Source organism: Cavia porcellus, unplaced genomic scaffold (assembly GCF_034190915.1).
Source record: "Cavia porcellus strain 051 isolate PalLab524CR breed Dunkin Hartley unplaced genomic scaffold, mCavPor4.1 scaffold_4, whole genome shotgun sequence".
NCBI lineage: Eukaryota > Metazoa > Chordata > Mammalia > Rodentia > Caviidae > Cavia > Cavia porcellus.
In genome coordinates this window covers 44,449,582-44,466,240 of record NW_026947487.1, presented here as the reverse complement: position 1 = coordinate 44,466,240, position 16,659 = coordinate 44,449,582, and the positions used below count along the sequence as shown (strand labels likewise).

The window sequence follows — 16,659 nt, the reverse complement described above, 5'->3', positions numbered from 1 at the left end:
AAATTTCTCATAATGTCATTCCTAATTGTAAAAGGATGAGTGTGTATATTTTAAAAAGCTTTTCTTTATGAAACAGTGATGATTATAATGGTGAATATTACTGGGCTGTATTTGAATTTTGTGTTTCAGTATTAGGTTATGCTTGGCAAAATAAATGTTACAAATCTATGACAAAAACTTGATAACATTAAATTGATAAAAATACATGAAACTTCAAAACTTTGTGTTTGTGTGTGAGAATTTTGCTGTACATTTCAGACTGGCCTTGAACTTACTTTGTAGTCTAGGCAGGCCTCAAACTCACAGTAATCTTCTTGCCTTCTGAGTACAGGGATTGCACCACCATGCCTAGCCAAACTTCAAAACTTTTAAACAAAAGTTGTTTGAATGTAGCGTATCAGAATGTATCTCACATTGCAACTTGATGGTATTAAGGCATAGTTTTGAAAGTAGTGTTTTTCTCTATCTTAAGGCAAAACTGATTTTTTCCCCTTAAATTACCAACATAAACAAATTTTTTGTATTAGCATAGTTCTAACTACTGAGAGATTATTAAACTTTAAAAAATAATTTTCATCACTTTTTTACTTTCTGGTCATAAAAGGACTGTTAGATTTCTGTATCAAGCAAAGGTTATGTTTAGCTCAAACAGAAGTCTTCTTAACGTTTTTAGAAAGAAAAACATTAATATCGCTTCTCTGGCATTCATTTGGGTGTGGTGCTAACAGTGGGCCCATCATTCCAGCATCTTGTGCTTAGCAGTCTTTTTTCAGCATGTAGTTGTTTTGTTGCCTGTGGTGTGAACGCTTGTAACAGGAGTGGACATATGCAGTAGTCATAAATAAAGCTGTAATTTTGTAGAATGTTCTTTATCTGTCCCATTACTGTGTTTTACACATTCTGAGAAGGCATTGATAACTAGCTTTAATCTGGTTTGGCGAGTTGGGAAAGATTTTGGTGGGGAGAGCAATGTCCTAGCAGGAAGCAGGGTGATCAGTAGGTTTCAGGTATTCCTAGGAGAAGCACGCTGCCTCTCCCCCACTGCTGTCCTAAATAGACCTTTTCTCCTGGGTTTTTGTTCTGGTTGCTTCTCATCAAGACAGCCATTTGTATCTCATCAGGTTCCAGTAGGACCTGGTTAAGATAATAGGTACTGTTTACATGTAAATTATATACTTCTGGAACAATTTTTCTTATTTCTATCTATAATCTTGAAAAGGCTTCTCTGAAATAGGATGGAGTCAAGTTTTAGCTGCTTATGATACAAACACAGCAATTGTACACTAGGTAAATTTTTTCTCGAGTCACATGATGAGCATTTAATAATAATGGAATGGTTGATTCAAGAATTAAGATTTTGGAGTTTTATACTTGGGCCATAATGATCAGCTCACCATACTGAATCCCTATAATTTTCCTAAGAATTTTGTAGGTAATAGGAAAATTGACACATTCGTAGTTACTTTAGAATAATTATTACTACATATGCTGTGGCAAGGAATGCTCTCAGGAAAGAGGCACCACCCAGACTTCTGATCTTGGCGTATGATTCCATTTACCTTTTGATTCCATTTACCTTTGAGACTTTTTCCTCCATTTGTTCCTTTCCCATCCATGGGTCTTAGTGCACTCCAGGCAAATCATGAGTTTCCACCCTTCTGGACTTTTCTGGATCTGTACCTCCTTTCTTTCAAATGTCTTTTTTGCAGTGAAAAGATTCACTGCATAAAAAGCCCATGCCTACCCTTTAAGCGTGTTTTTTTAGGTATGCTCCAGCAGTCAGCAGACCTGAGAGCTCATTGGAACTTGGATTCTCAGCTGCATTTCATACCTCTGAATCAGACCTACCAAACCGGTAATGTGGGATGAGAGTATGGGCTGCTGGGTCTGTTTGGGGCCAACACGCCCACGTAAACTCCTTAAGGGATCACCTAGATGAAGAGGGTTTAAGAAGGCCCAGTAGTATGTTTAACATGACTCAGCGATCCTGGTGCCATGGAGTTTGAGAACTACTGCTTTTAAATGCAAATGATACCTCATTTCCAAAGCTCATCTGGACAACTCTTAAAAAGGTAGTCAGCCCTCCTGCTGTGGCATTTTTTAAAAATGTAAAATGGTAATAGGCAAGGTAGGCTAACTGCTGTAACCAAATTATAATAGTTTTTCACTGTAAATGTCTAGTTTTCACTTGGGACATGATCCTACTGGGTCTGCATTGGGTGGACTTTCATGTGATGATTCTTTCCATCTTGTTTTTCTTTTTCTCTCTGTGTCCATCTTTCTGTCTTTCTGTCAGTCTGTCTGTCCTTTCAACAGCATCTTTCTCTTTGTAGTTCAGGCTGGCCTTCAAGTCACTGTATAGCCCAAGTTGAGTGCAAACTCACAGCAGTCCTCCTGCCTCAGTCGCATGCTACTGCACTTGGCTGTCCTTACATTTTATACCTGCTCCATTACCAAGGGCTCTTTGGTGGCCTCCTCTAGATTCCAGACGCTCAGCCAACACATAGATGGAGAGAGGGAGATGAAAGATTACTGAGCATTGTGTTTTATGGCTGAACCTAGACTTGGCTACCCTATTTCTTTTTACATTTCCTTTAACTGGAGCATAGTTGTGTAATTTCAACCTAATTGCCAAGGATTAGAAAGTAATTTTTCTTTTTGCCTAGAAAAAGAAAAATTGGGACCATCTAGCCTGGTACTGTTACCGTTTTTATATATAATTTTGCACTTCCCAAGTAGCTGCATTAAAAATGTAAAAAGACATTCTGAGAGCTTTGAGGCAGAAGGATTGTGAGTTCAAGCCTAGCTTGGGCATTTTTAGCCACATGGCAAGACTCTTTCTCAAAATAAAAAGAGCTGAAGATGTAGCTCAGTGTGAAGAACATGAGTTCAATCCCCAGTACTGCCAAAAAAGATGAATTTAATTATAGTGATTTATTTAAGCCCACTAAATTCACAATGTTATACAGGTCCTAAGCAGTAAAAGGTTATCAATAAGATGTATTGCGTTATTCTGTTATACACAGTCTTTGCTGAGTGCATGAGGCACCTCTAGGCTTTACTAGCCAAACACTGCATCTTCCCTGTGACTGAGGGTTGCCACAAGAAGTCCTGCAGGTTTAGTCAGTTCCTGCTGCTGTTGGTAATGAAGTTGTTCGTTTTCACTACTTTAGGTCACTTTTAGAAACCTCCTTCCCAGCGAGGTTGTGTGTTCCTTGTGCCTCATTCCTTGTACAGTGTTCATAGTTAAGAAATGCTCGCTGAGTGATTCTGCAGCAAGGGTTTTAATACATGAATGGATTCAGCAGTAAATACAGGAAGTGTTTCTTTTGACTATTTTAATGAAAATTCTAAAGCATTCCTTTTTGTCAGAAGTGCTGTGTCCCACGGAGTGTGTCACAATTCATATTATAGTAGAAGTGAGCCTGTGAGTTGTGTCTAAATATTATGGGTGTGCATTTTTCCTGTACTTATAAGTGATTCTAAAACATAGATAAATAAAAAGCGTAGGTATTTCACAGCACCTGGGGAGCTGTGAAAAATTTGCACATTGTTCTCATTACTGGCCTAATTACAGTGAATGATGGAGGATACATATGGAGGATGTGACTTTGGCATTTTATTCCTCTTATGGAGAGGGGAAAGGAAATCCTTAGAAATGGACTTTACCTCCCTCTAAACAGATTGCTTCATTGCTTTTTAGTTAGCACAGGTCACAAAGTTGAACTTGAATGAGAGTTGGTCACTGTGCCTGCAAGCAAGGTGTTTGAATAAGATTGTAGGGGAATGGATCTGTACGGTTGATTTTGTTCTACATCCTCTTTACGAACATATACTGCTAAAGAGGTGTTTCATATATGGTCACAGCATTAAAAATATTTGTAGATATGCACAGCTTATATTGCTGTATAGGTCCTTCCTGACAGATTTAAAATGAAAGCTGTTTTACCTTGAGGATAGGGAAGGGACTAGAGGAGGTGGAGGACTGATGATTCTGGTAGAAGAAGTTTTCTTTTTTCCAAAAAGGTTAAGTAGAAAATGATTAATCTTCCATGACATCTGAACAAGGCTAAGGTGTATGTTCTGTCTTAGGGAAGTAGAAAGCTTTTGGCTCTGACACATTCACATGGAGCTGTACATTCCTGACTGTTGTATCGGACGGCTTGTGCCAGCCAGTGGTAACACTCCATTCAGACAAATGCTGTAATCATCTTTGTCATACCTCTGCAGAGCTATGAGAACTCATTCATGTTATGTTGTATTAGAGTTGTGTTTGAATATTATGGGTGTTCATTCTTCCTATACTTATAAGTTATGTTATAAGATCAGTGATTCTAAAACATAGACCCCCCCCAAAAAAAACCATAGGTATCACCTGGGAGTTGTGAAAAATGTACATCCTTGGGCCTTAATTTAAGATGCCAGTTCAGAAGTTCTGGGTAGGGTTCTGGAAGCTGCATCATTATTGTCGTCATTGTCATTGTTGTCGTCGTCATCATCATCATTTTAAATTTTAAAGGATTTGACACACAGCTAGGTTTGGCAAGTCCTGTAAGATAGGCTCTTGCTTTGTCTTGTTTTTGCTAGAGTCCAGGGTAGAAAGACATTTTTTAGGTCTGAGAATTCCCAAGGCCTGGTGAAAGACAGGTTTTCAAGCTGAACTCTGGGAAGTGAGCATGCACCTGGCCAGTTGAACTCAGAGACAGGAGGATGGACATTCCAGATTGACAGCATTTCTGGAGACAGGAAATTGAGACCTCAGAACCTAACACTGTCACTGTCCTGTCTTTATTTCAAGTTTTGTTTATCATGACTTTTGGGTACAATTTTAGCTTTTTACTTAAATCGTTCATTAAGTATTAGGTTGTTGAATTATTGAGTTCCACCCTTCCTTCCACTGAACCCAGGCCACTAGGCAAGTGCTCTACCATTGAACGGCATCTCTAATCCTTTTCAAATTCTTTTTTTCAGTATCCCACTAAGTGGTCCAAACTGACCTTGAATTTGCTATCCTCCTGCCTCAGCCTCCTGAGTAGCTGAAATTACAGGCATGGGCCACCCAGCTGATTACTGAGTTTTTAAGTGTTCCTGTAAATTTTATTACTGAAGTGACTATTTTTCTTACCAAACTCTAGTCCCACCTTGGAGGAAGCAACATGTAAACATTAGCCACTTGCATGGATGTTATTTTAAAATATTTCCCAAATGGTATAAATGGCTTTGAAATTTTTTTTAAATGGCATTTAAAGTAATTAATTCTTACTAAGAAAAAAGTTTTAAGATAAGTAGAATGGAAGATAAAAGCCATTTGTTCCATTTTAAAGAGATAATTGTGATAAACATTAAATTTCCTTGTAGTTTTATACCCTGTTACCTTCTAATATTTTTAGGCGTTAGAAAATTCTCTGATATTCCTTATTGCTCCCCTGAGCTTACATTTGCTCAAAAAGAGACAAAATTGTATTTGAAATAAGACTTTAAAAATTCCATCTATTTAACTAACCAGCTTTTAGAATTAATTTTGGAACATACCTCTGAAGCATAGAACCATGTGGACTTAGGGTAGACTATTTAATTTAGGAGAGTACTAGTTTCTGTAAACAGACTCACATTGCAAGAGTTGTATTGGACTAAGTTAAATAAATGCTTGCCAAGTGCCTGGGGGGTTTGGTGAATTTCTTCTTTGTTCACTTCCGCCATGGTTGTAATAAGTATGTATTGGCCTCCTGCTTTAGGTCTTAGCAAAACATAAATGGAAGAATGTGTCTGGAAAGTTACCAAATGCCTTGGGTAACATTGACAGCCCTATTTATTTTGTATTAACTTGCTGATGGCACTGGGATTAAACCCAGGGCCTTTGCTCTGAGGTGTCCCCAGCCTGTTTTATTTTGAGACATCTCTCTGAGAGGCTGGGTTGCCCAGAAGTTTCCCTGACTCTGCTCAAAATTGTGAACCTCCTGCCTCTGCCTTCCAGAGTGTTGGGACTATTGACACGCAGAGGGCTTTTAGATGTCGTCCATCTTGGTGGATTTTTCAGAGTCTGACTGATTATCTGTCTTTTTTAAAGCACATTTTTTCTGAAGAGTTTTTTTTTTTTTCTCTTGTGTGAGCAGGGGAGGATGAAGCCCATTCTGTAATATGTATCGTTCTTGTTTTGTTTTTTTTTTGAGACACAGTTTTGCTATGTGGTTCAGGTTGGCCTTGAACTCATTTTGTAGCCCACGTTGGCCTTGAACATGATCTTCCTGCATCATCCTCCCAAGAGCTAGAAATGCAGGCATGTGCCACCATGCCTGGATACCCATGTATAATTAGTTAAATTTTATTTATTTAGTTTCACTACTGGGGATCAATACATAGTGATATTCTACTGCTGAACTACATTCCTAGCTAAGTTTTTCTAGACACAATCTTTCCTAAATTGCCCAGGCTGGACTCAGATTTTTAAGATTCTCTTGCCTTGGCCTCCATCAGTGCTAGGATTACAATCATGCACCACTGTGCCTGCTTAAAATTTATTTTATTGACAAATAATAATTGTGTATATTTATGGTATACAATGTGATGTTTTGGTACATTTACTTTGTGAGATAATTAAATTTAGCTAATATATCCATCAACTCACATTTTCATTGATCTTTTTGGGGTGAAAAAATGCTTAAAATCAAGGACTTTAATGACTTAGGAAATTTTTTTAAGGAATGTAATAGATGTAACAATAAACTCTTCAACTCTTGTCACCTTTATTTGCAGCCTTGCAGTGAAGAAATTTGTTGAGTGAAACCAGCTGTGTTTTCTATTCCTTGGCAGTCTCACAGGTTCACATAGGAAGCCAGTTACAATGAGAAGGAAATGAGAAGCCTTCATTAAGCATCAGCATGGGATGCATCATGTTTGCTGCTGATGCTATTATCTTATGGAAGGGACATAGCCTACTGATTTTTAAATGTTGGGACTTCCCAGTGATTGTTAAGGACTTGGCATTACTGCATAGGATCATTGCCCTATCAGTGCAAGCTAAATTGAATCGGAAGTGCTTCAGGGAAATGCTGAGATCACATTTGCAGCTTCCACATGTGGACTTTCCCCTTGTAGCCTTCTAGGTGTCTCTGGAGGCTTGTCTTCTTTCTTCCTACTGTTTGATAACTCATTGTCATAATCAGTTACCCGTGCCTTCTGGGCTTAATCAGAGCCATGTGACCCCTGCCAGCTCTCTCTATTCCTGTCATCTATAAATTAAGATGATCTACCAGTTCTTTGTAAACAAGTGGAACTTGCCTTAGGTAAATTTAACAGATGCAAATAGAGATTTTACAAACCAATAAACTTGGAGGGTGGTAATTTGTGTTTTTCATTAGGGTGCTTATTTATATATTTTTATGAGCACTGAGTGAGGTGGCGTGGATTTGAGGAGAAGTGAAAGAATGGAACATTTACTTGCCTTCCAGTTATATACGAATGAAGCCTTTTATTTAGGAAAAAGTAAATACTTTAAAGAGTTTTTGATTGTTTTTTTAGGAATACATTCTCTAACCATTAACCTCAACATTTGCGATTTGTGAGGAAAGTTAGAAAATTTTTGCTCCTGTGAACTCCTTCCTATTAGGTTTGCATCTCTGCTAGGTCAGATCAGGATGAGACAGATTCATCATTTACCCTGTAAGCAAACTTCTGGGCATTGCCTGCTGTGTGTACAGTACTGTGCCAGGCACTCCAGGACAAAGTTTCCTGTCCTCCTTTTCCAGTGCTCAGAGCAACACAGAACATGGGCAGATAACGCTTAACATGGTAGAAGCAGGGTTTTACGTTAGTTTCTTGAAAAAATCCCAGGCACACTATGTTTTCCTTGGCTTTGTAAATTTTCACCTCTAAAATTAATGATTGACACTTCTGGCCAAATTGTCATTATCACTATCAAAATAAATTGACAGTTAACAGAATAAAACCCCTTGGTGTCCTGAACTTTATCTTCCAGAGCAAGGGGATTCTGAGCCTTAAGTAAATTCAGTTGATAAATGGTTTTGGAGTGCCTACCCTGTTATGGGTAGATCTTTTAGAAATGGCTTGCCAGTTAAACTTACTCCAGATCCCTCTTGCTTTGAATAAAAAACTGAATGAGACATGCCAAAAGTGTATTTGAAAAGCAAGAGGTGAAAAAGGTTAAGGAAAAGACTGGCTCTGCAGAGCAAGCTTGGGCGAAGCAAAACAGCCATAAGAAAATTTCACCCTGGTCTAGAAGATAGAGTGGGCTACTCCTGTGAAGTGTTACCATAGTGAGATCCTCGTGGTGTTCTGTCTCTTGTGCCATCCATGACTTGAGGGAATCCTGGAGAACTTCCACTTACAGGTCCCAGGAGATGGAGCTGTGTAGGTCCTGGGATCCGCTGTGTCTCTCTTCCCAGCCAGCCTAAGCCTGTCTCCTGTCTCAACCCTGGTTGAGGACTTGAAGATAGAGCAGTGATAGAGCAGACAAACATCCCCCCCACAGAACTTCTTTTTTGGGGGAAGAGGCAGACTGGCATTAAACAAATAAGAAAAGTAGAACATAAAATGCCAGATGGTGACAGGAGCCTAAGGAAAAGTGAAAGCAGATAAAGGGAAGGAGTACCTCCAAGTTGAGGAGGGGCTGTTTTTACTGAGAAGTCTTCTAAACATTCCTATGCTGTAGGCAAAGCCTACACAGGAACACATCCAGTGTCCGTGGGTCTCTCCTTGTCTGAGCTTCCACATCTTGAAAGTGTTCAGGGCTTTAGCACATTAGCTTCTTGAGACCCTTAGGTGGGCAGCTGGCCTCCCCAGTAACCCTTCTTCACAGATAGCACATCTTCTGTAGCCTCTTGGCTCTTTCCCTCCTCTGTTGGAAATGAAAATCTGACATGTTTAGAAACACACTGGAATTTCAGTCTTGTGTGTCGTATGGCAAGGAGATTTTTAAATGTTTAACTTCCCACTTGGTAGTTTGCTTCCCCCAAATATTACCAATAAGGAAAATTCTAATAGTTGATCTTTTGAGCTCTGTATAGCTCAAAAGATTGTTTGGTGTAACTCCTTTATTTTATAACATAGAGATGAAGTTTATGGGACCCAGATAGGTGAAAAGACTTTTCTAAAAAAAGTCACAAAACTATTGAGTGGCATAGTGGGGATGGAACTACAGTATAATTCAGCTCATTCATTTATTTCAAAGTGATAGGTGCTTTTGAAGAAAACTTGTAAAATGTAAAAGATTGTGAAAATACAACATAAAAATTTGTCCCATATACCAGGAATAATTAGTTGTCACATTTTTAAAATCTTATGCACATGTAATATTTCAAATAGTCTCTTAATAGCATTAATTTGTTCACTTATCATTAGGATTCATATGACCCATTTGCAAAATAGCCATCAGGAAACAAATTCAGTCATACCTTGTTACTAGGTTGCTTTGAAACCTGCTGAGTGCGTTCTTTTGAAATTCATAGAATTTGATGCCCTACAAATTTTGATGGAAAAATTTTGTACAGGTACTCAACGATCATGAATACTAGCCATACTTGTCAGTTACCTTGTGATTTGATACCTTTCCCAGCAAAAACAGCTTGTTTGGTGTGTGTCGTACTTGTGCCTCTGGAACCAGTTAAGGACAAGTACCAGGATACCTCTGTTAGACTATACACACACTGATGCTGATGATTGCTATCTAATAATGTTTATATTGCTGTTATCCTTAAATAGAATTTTTACTTAGCAGGTGAGGAGTTTTGTGCTCTTAAACTTTGTTTGACTCTGCAGCTCATCTCAGCAGACTTGCTTCTGTCTTTGTGTCTTTCTTTCTGGTACTGGGACTTGAAATCGAGACCTTTTGCTTGCCAGGCAGGCACTTATACTGCTGAGCTATATCACCAGCCCTAGACCTGTTTCTTTACTGTGCGGTTGGAAGCTTTTCTATGAGTCATTTGTCAGCCGTCTCAGTGAGCTCCATGGACCTCCATTCAGAAATCAATCTGCCTTCTCTCTGTCTCTCCCTGTCTCTCTGTCTCTGTCTCTGTCTCTTTCTCTTTCTCTCCGTCTCTCCATCTCTCTCTCTCTCTCTCTCTGTCTCTCTCTCTCTCTCTCTCTCTCTCTCACACACACACACACACACACACACACTCACTCTCACACACTGTTTTGTAGGTAGTTTTAGAGAGCTCTTATGGACCACCTTTCCCACTAGTTCAGCCTTCAGTTCCAGGCTAGAAAACACTATAGAGTGAATGATAATATGAATTACATCGTCGTGATTATTTTATTAAATCTTTTAATGATAAACATAATTGAGGTGAGCCTCAGATGTTTTGGCAGAATGGTTTGTTCATTAGATTGATTCTTCTGAGAGGACTGCATGGGTTTTGACATGACTCCTCCTCGTCCCCCTAGAAATTGCCCCCACATATCTGCCATCTCTTTGTTTTCCTCTGCTCTGCTGTAGTTCTGTTTACCATCTTGCTGTCTGAGTCCCTTACCCACTGATGTTCTCTTTCTATGTGGCTGCTTTCATGTTCCTGACTCATTTGTTATTTTAGGAATGAAGCAAATCAGTCTGAAAGTAGCAGATAGTAGGGGCTCAGTGATGTTTGTGGAGTTTGACTCCAGACAGCCAACATGTACTTTGTTCTTTAAAAAGGTGTAAAGAAAAACGTGGCCATCTATTTCCTGCCCTTCTGAAATGGCATTTCCTCTGGTGGCTGTGCTGACCAGATGTCATCCTCTTAGACTCAACTTCATGAGCCTTTTAGAGAAACCACATCCTATTTGAAGGTTTGGGATCTAAAGTTGAATTCTGTACTGTGCAGCTATCTTTTATGGTCAGATTTCTAAAATCTCAATCTGTGTTAAACAAGTGGTATAAAACACTGATGCTTCAAATATCCTGAGAAAGTAGCTCGAGGGACAGCTGAAAATACTGTCTCTGTTCCTGTAAGCCCCCAGATTTCCTTCCTTTATAATTTGGGTCAAATTGAAGACTACAGGACTGCTTTCTCTCAAAATTGCTTTCCTTCAAGTGGAATATGAGTGTAATGTTCTGGTGTGAGGTAGAACAGCTGTAAATTTTGCTGCTGTTTCCAATAAACATGTTGAGATCTTTGTCCAGTACATTAAGCAGTCCGCCTTCAACATTTAAAAAATTTACATATTATTCAACTTGGTGTTTTGTTCTCCATTTGATGATACAAAGTATTATCCTGAGTAGCTAGAGAGTTACAGGTGTTATAGACTTCAAACCTAATTAAAGGGTTTTTAAAATTCTAAACTACAAAAGAAATATGAAGTCATTGCTAACATTTTTGGAAAACAGAAAAACTTAAAGAATGTGCTTGGCTTATGCGTGGCATGAGCATGTTAAGTTCCAGATGAATATTTGAAGACAGCTGTCATCATTAAGTAGCAAAGTGGGAAGAACATCGGGGCGTGCGTGCCTGCGTGAGATGTGCCTGAGACGTGGGCTTGAACCAAGGACTTTTTGGATTGACTTCTTTTTTTTTCCAATTTGGAACAACAACAGCAACAGTGACAAACAATATTTACTGTTAAATGAACAACTTTTGTCTCAGGTACTTAAGGACAAAGACCTTTTTACCTCTTTACCAGAGCCTCTTGATTGGATTAAAACCAGGTGCTGTGGTTATTAGTAATTACTGGCTGGGGAATCCTTACTGAACAGTTGGAATAAACTCCTTGCTCAACACACCGTCAAGTTTATGAGTGTGTATACTGGAGCGTTGTTCCCACTGTTCGCCATGTAGCCTTCTGACTGTATTTAAACCCCTGGGTATCGGTTGCCTACTCTGTTATATGGGGAAAACCATATTACATAATGTCGTGTGGATTAAAAAAAAATAGTGCCTGTGCAGGGTTAGAATCGGATTTGGGATACAATGAGTACGATGGTAGTCAAATAAATAGACTTTTCAGTTCTTCTTGATTCCTTAAAGAATACCATACTCAACAAATAGGACAGCATTTCTGTCCTTAAGTTCAGAAACCCTGGAAGCTTACTAATGATGGAGATGTAAGGAAGATCTGGGCTATTTAGAACTTTTGGAGCCACTGAAGACAGGTTTTGGACTTGGTTGTGCCATGCTTTACTGAGGTTCACTCAGTTTGGCTTTTCAGGCTTGTGGCACCATTTTTTTTTTTTTTTTTTAAATCTCCCTGACATCTAGGATGGACATTTCTAAGTTTAGATTTAAGAGTGATTTCATTTCTATCCATATATAATTGACAGCCATTGCTGTTGTTTTTATGTCCTGTTGTAAGTTTACAAAGACAGATTTTTAAAACTCATATGTCATATTATTTTGGAGTGCAGCTTCAGTGGGAGAGAGAATCTATATTTACCCTCAAAGATTAGGAATTAAGTGTTTAAAGAGATTATAAAAGTCACTGATTTAATAAAAAAAAGGACTCATTGATCTTTTGTGATTCATTACATCATAAATACCCATGTGCAGAAAATGCTGATATTTAAGTGATAGAGATTCAATTTGAAATAAAGTGGCCCAAGCAGGTGCTGGTGGGAGAGAAGCGTCTAGTGGGCATAGAGTGGCCTTTGAGCTCTTGCACAGCCTCTCCTTGAGCCCTCACAGCTCTGGTTACATTGCCTACAAAGTAGGAAACTTGTACCTATATTTTATATTCTAGATGATATATTTTTTTGGATGTAGTGCACCTGTGTTACCTGTTGTTGCTGTGTAACAACTGTATTCATTACTTACTACTCCTGCTGTTTGTTATCTATTATTACTAAGGGCTTCCTCATTTTAAGAAAATCAGGAGAATTAGTGGAAAAAGTTCTGTAGCATCTCCGAAAGTACAGAGTAATATTTAATCCTATTTTTAGTACTCATTTTTCATGTAACTGTTTAATAGTTTCCTTAGTACTTGTGCTTTAACTTTCTAGGAGGATGATTTCTGAAAGGAAAAAACCAAACCAAACCAAACCAAACCAAACCAAACCAAGCCATTGCTTTATCATTGATATGGGGAAATGATAAGAGCAGCAATCTTTAGGAGAAACATTCTGGGTGCTATCACCATTGAACTATGAGATGGTGACTCAGTGACTTCCCTGTGCTTTTGAGTATACTATATCTATTAATTCTGTTAATTATTATTTATGATTATTTTTTCATTTGCTTTTCCAGCTGGCTGCTAGGTTTCCTGAAGGGAGAGCCATTCTGCCTTCGTACTTTCATTGTGATCCTCTCAGTACTTACTACTTAGGCATATTACTCCCTGGTATCCACATATGTGTTGCTGTATTTAAAGAAATATTCTGCTTAAAAACATTATTGTAAATGTTTTTATTAAACAGAATACTGACTTGTTAATCATGATATCATCTTTCTGGCTTAAACTAGCAGATACATTGTTTTGCATGTGGGGAGAAAACTTTTCCTACTCCTGTACCTCGTGAGAACATCCTTGCTGCTCATTCCTGCTTTGATCATCAGCCAAGCATGTGGTGTTTAGCCATAACACATGAAAGCATTCTGAAACTATAAGACTTTTAGAGCAGGCAGACAGCCTAGCTAGCTCTTAAGCTTTGCAAGCTTCAGGTTGGAAATATTTGTGAAGGATGTGACTGTGACTAGTTTTCTTTTAAACCCTGCACTATTTGGATTCGGCTTGATTTGGCTAAGGCTGTGTGGAACAGACACAATAAGACCGGTATTTATCGGAGAGGCAGTACACTGTGTATTGTTCAGTTTGGGGTTTGTTTTCCTTTGGCCCGCAAGCGGGATCCTCCCATTTTCCGAGCAGTAGTAACACCCCTGGAGGCTGGCCTTGGCTGTCATGCCTTCCCACTCCACAGGCTCTGTAGACCCCGCCAGCACAGCTGACCCCTTGCACCTGGGAAGCCAGTTTCTTTTTCCCTCCTCGGACCACTGGCATGCGTGTGCTTTGCACAGCCAGGGACTTGCAGCTGCCCCCTTTGCAGAGTTTCTGACTTGTGTTTCCAGCTGAGAATGCAGGCTGATAAATGCAGGACAAGCAGTAGAAGTGTCAAAAAGGAGCTGGTGATCGAGTCTCCCCTACAATACAAAGATGCAACTCAGGGAGAAGTGGAAACCGAGAGCCCCAGCCTGGTGCTGGTAAGAGGATTTGTCCAAAGCATTGCTGTAGCTTCTCCTTGCAGGATTGTTGCTATGTGTGTGTGATGTTGATTACCTCTTGCATATGACTTTAAAACTCACTCTCTCTGTCTCTCTCTGTTTCTCTCTCTCTCTCTCTCTCTCTCACTCTCGTAAATTGACTTGGGTTCTGCTTTGATCCTTCTTCATGAGGAAACTGTCAGGAGGCTTTTTTGTATAGATCATCTATATGTTTTTCAACTATGACCCAACTTTAGTATTTTCCAAATGTTAACCCAGGGAATCACTTTTTAATTGCAACTGTAGGGTTGAAAAAGGATATGCTTTGCAAAATTAAAACCTGTTTTAACATTACGTATGTTACTGAGAAAATAAGACAGGTGCCCAGAGGGGGTTTCAAAGAACATAACCATTTTAATTAAATGTGTTCTCACTCACACATTTTAGCAGACTTGTTTTGAAAAAAAGTAGAAAAGAACCTAAACTGTGAGGAAACTGATAGAAAACTTTTATGTTCTTAACATTAGCTAAGCTCTCAGCAGTTTGGATAAAGTCAAGTGTTTTGGTGAACTTGGTAAGGGAAGAATGTGAAAAATGGTTGTGTTGTTATTATCATCAATGAGTAGGTTGTGCTTCTCTCTCGGAATTTCTTTAACACAATAAAGGCACATAATTTTTAAGCAAGCTGCAGAAACCACCAACATGCACTGTGGAAGAGACAATTGAGCCTTTCAGATGATCTGTTAAAGGGATTGTTAAACCAGTACTCAGTGCTTTTATATAGTGTGTGTGCTTTTGACATGGAGGTTTAGTTACTGTTGCTATAAAATGTTTGCTTACTGATTTCCTTAATTTTCAATTAATGTTTATTGGAATCTGAACTGAAAGTTTCCTATAACAGATTTAATTTGAACTTGGTTGTTTTCCTTTGTGACATATGAGATTGTCTTACACTGTATTACCTTCAGAGCTATACTGCTGACCTTAAACTGAGAAAGTCAATAAAATATGGTCTTTTTCACTGCAGATTTTCATCTTAGGTGTTTCATTTTTTTTTTCCCCTCTCTGGTATATGTTGTTTGGAATTGTTCTTTATTATAGCAGATTCGTTTCTGCTAGTCTAATAGCTCATTTATCTATTGGGTCATTTGAGCCACTTGCATGCTGCGTAGATTTAACTGCTTATAGTAGATGGTAGTTCATGCTTTCTTGGAGCAAGTTATGTGGTTTTGGCTCTCTTGTGAATATTCTTAAAAATCTTTTCTCAGTAATTACCAGATGTGTAGGAATATTTGTTTAGAAGATTAAATATACTAGTAATTTTTTTAAGTTACATAAGCTTCTTAAAATGGTTTTTACTTCTTTCTCTAGTACTGAAAACATCTTGCTGCTTATGTTTTAGTTATTTGTGTAAGTCACTGCAGATAGTTCCACCAGGAGGGCCTTTCCACAGCATAGACTAGGCTACAACAGCTCTACTTGGTGTGACCACTCCTCAAGGCTCAGGCCTAGTGTGGAGCGCTACACTCCGCATCTGCAGAGAGGTGAGAGGGAGAGGTAAGAAAGCAGTGATAGAGCAAAACCTTTTTCTCCACCAGTATTTCTTTTCTTCGGCAAAGTTAGGTAAATAAGAGGGCTGATACCAGGTGAGGGAAGCCAGGATATTTAAGCAAGGACTCTGCCTATGGTAGATGTCCTTATCTGTGATATGGTTGCTCACAACCGTGAGAATTCAAAACAGTGCTGGGAATGCTCCTTGTTTCTCATTAAAGTATGCAACCACAGCCATGAGATCTGTCTGTTGAAGTGCTGTTATTCATTAGTGTAGTATCCTTGGCCCACATGCTTAGTGAAAATCTCTAAGTCTATAATTTAAGTAGTTATACAGAGAGATGTTTAAATGAAGGTACTATACTTTACTCAAGGATAAGCATTTTAAAATCAAGTTTTGCTGGTTTTAGTTATGCACATAGACTTTGGAAGAAGTCAATACATAATGTAGAAAGGAAAAAAATTTAGTTATGCACACAGGCTTTGGAAGAAGTCAGTACATAGTGTAGAAAGGAAAAATTATGTAATAAATGTAAACTGTGCAAAAGTGGAAGAAAAAATACTCATCTTTATTATCCAAAGGTGACTGTTATTAATAATTTGTTTCATGTATTTCCAGACTTTAGTGTATAGAAAAAAGTAAAGTATGTATGTGTGTGCTTTTGGAAAATGTATGAGTGCAACAAATTTTCTGTATAAGTTTTCTTCTAGAACACATGAAAACATCTCTTTGTTATATATGGTTCTTTTTTTTTTTTACCATATATGGTTTTAAGCTATTAGTTTTATTTATAGACTCTTTTTATTCTTTTAAAATAAACATGAGAGGGCCTGAAGGGTACTACATTTTTAAAGATAATTTTCTAATGACTCTATAGTATTCCATTTTATGTTTCCAGCATAATTTGCTGATTATTCCTTCTGTTATTGACTTTGCAGTTAGTAAGAATGGTATAGTAAATGTACTGGAAAATATACCTTAAAGCAC

The 16,659-nt window shown here is 38.3% G+C and overlaps 1 protein-coding gene across 21 annotated transcripts in view; it reads left to right on the top strand.

Annotated features, from left to right (window-relative positions):
• Dock9 (dedicator of cytokinesis 9) overlaps positions 1–16,659 on the top strand; it is a 261,185-nt gene that overhangs the window by 86,825 nt on the left and 157,701 nt on the right. For 5 of the 21 annotated variants that reach the window (XM_063246979.1, XM_063246969.1, XM_063246976.1 and 2 more), the window contains exon 1: positions 13,826–14,120. The exons of 14 other annotated variants lie outside the window; for them this stretch is intronic. In XM_063246979.1, the coding sequence (XP_063103049.1) occupies positions 13,995–14,120 (126 nt within the window). In that variant the 5' untranslated portion in view covers positions 13,826–13,994. Of the gene's footprint in view, positions 1–13,824; positions 14,121–16,659 lie in introns of those variants that run through there. 2 more of the 21 variants (XM_063246964.1, XM_063246981.1) reach the window with 2 other exon arrangements.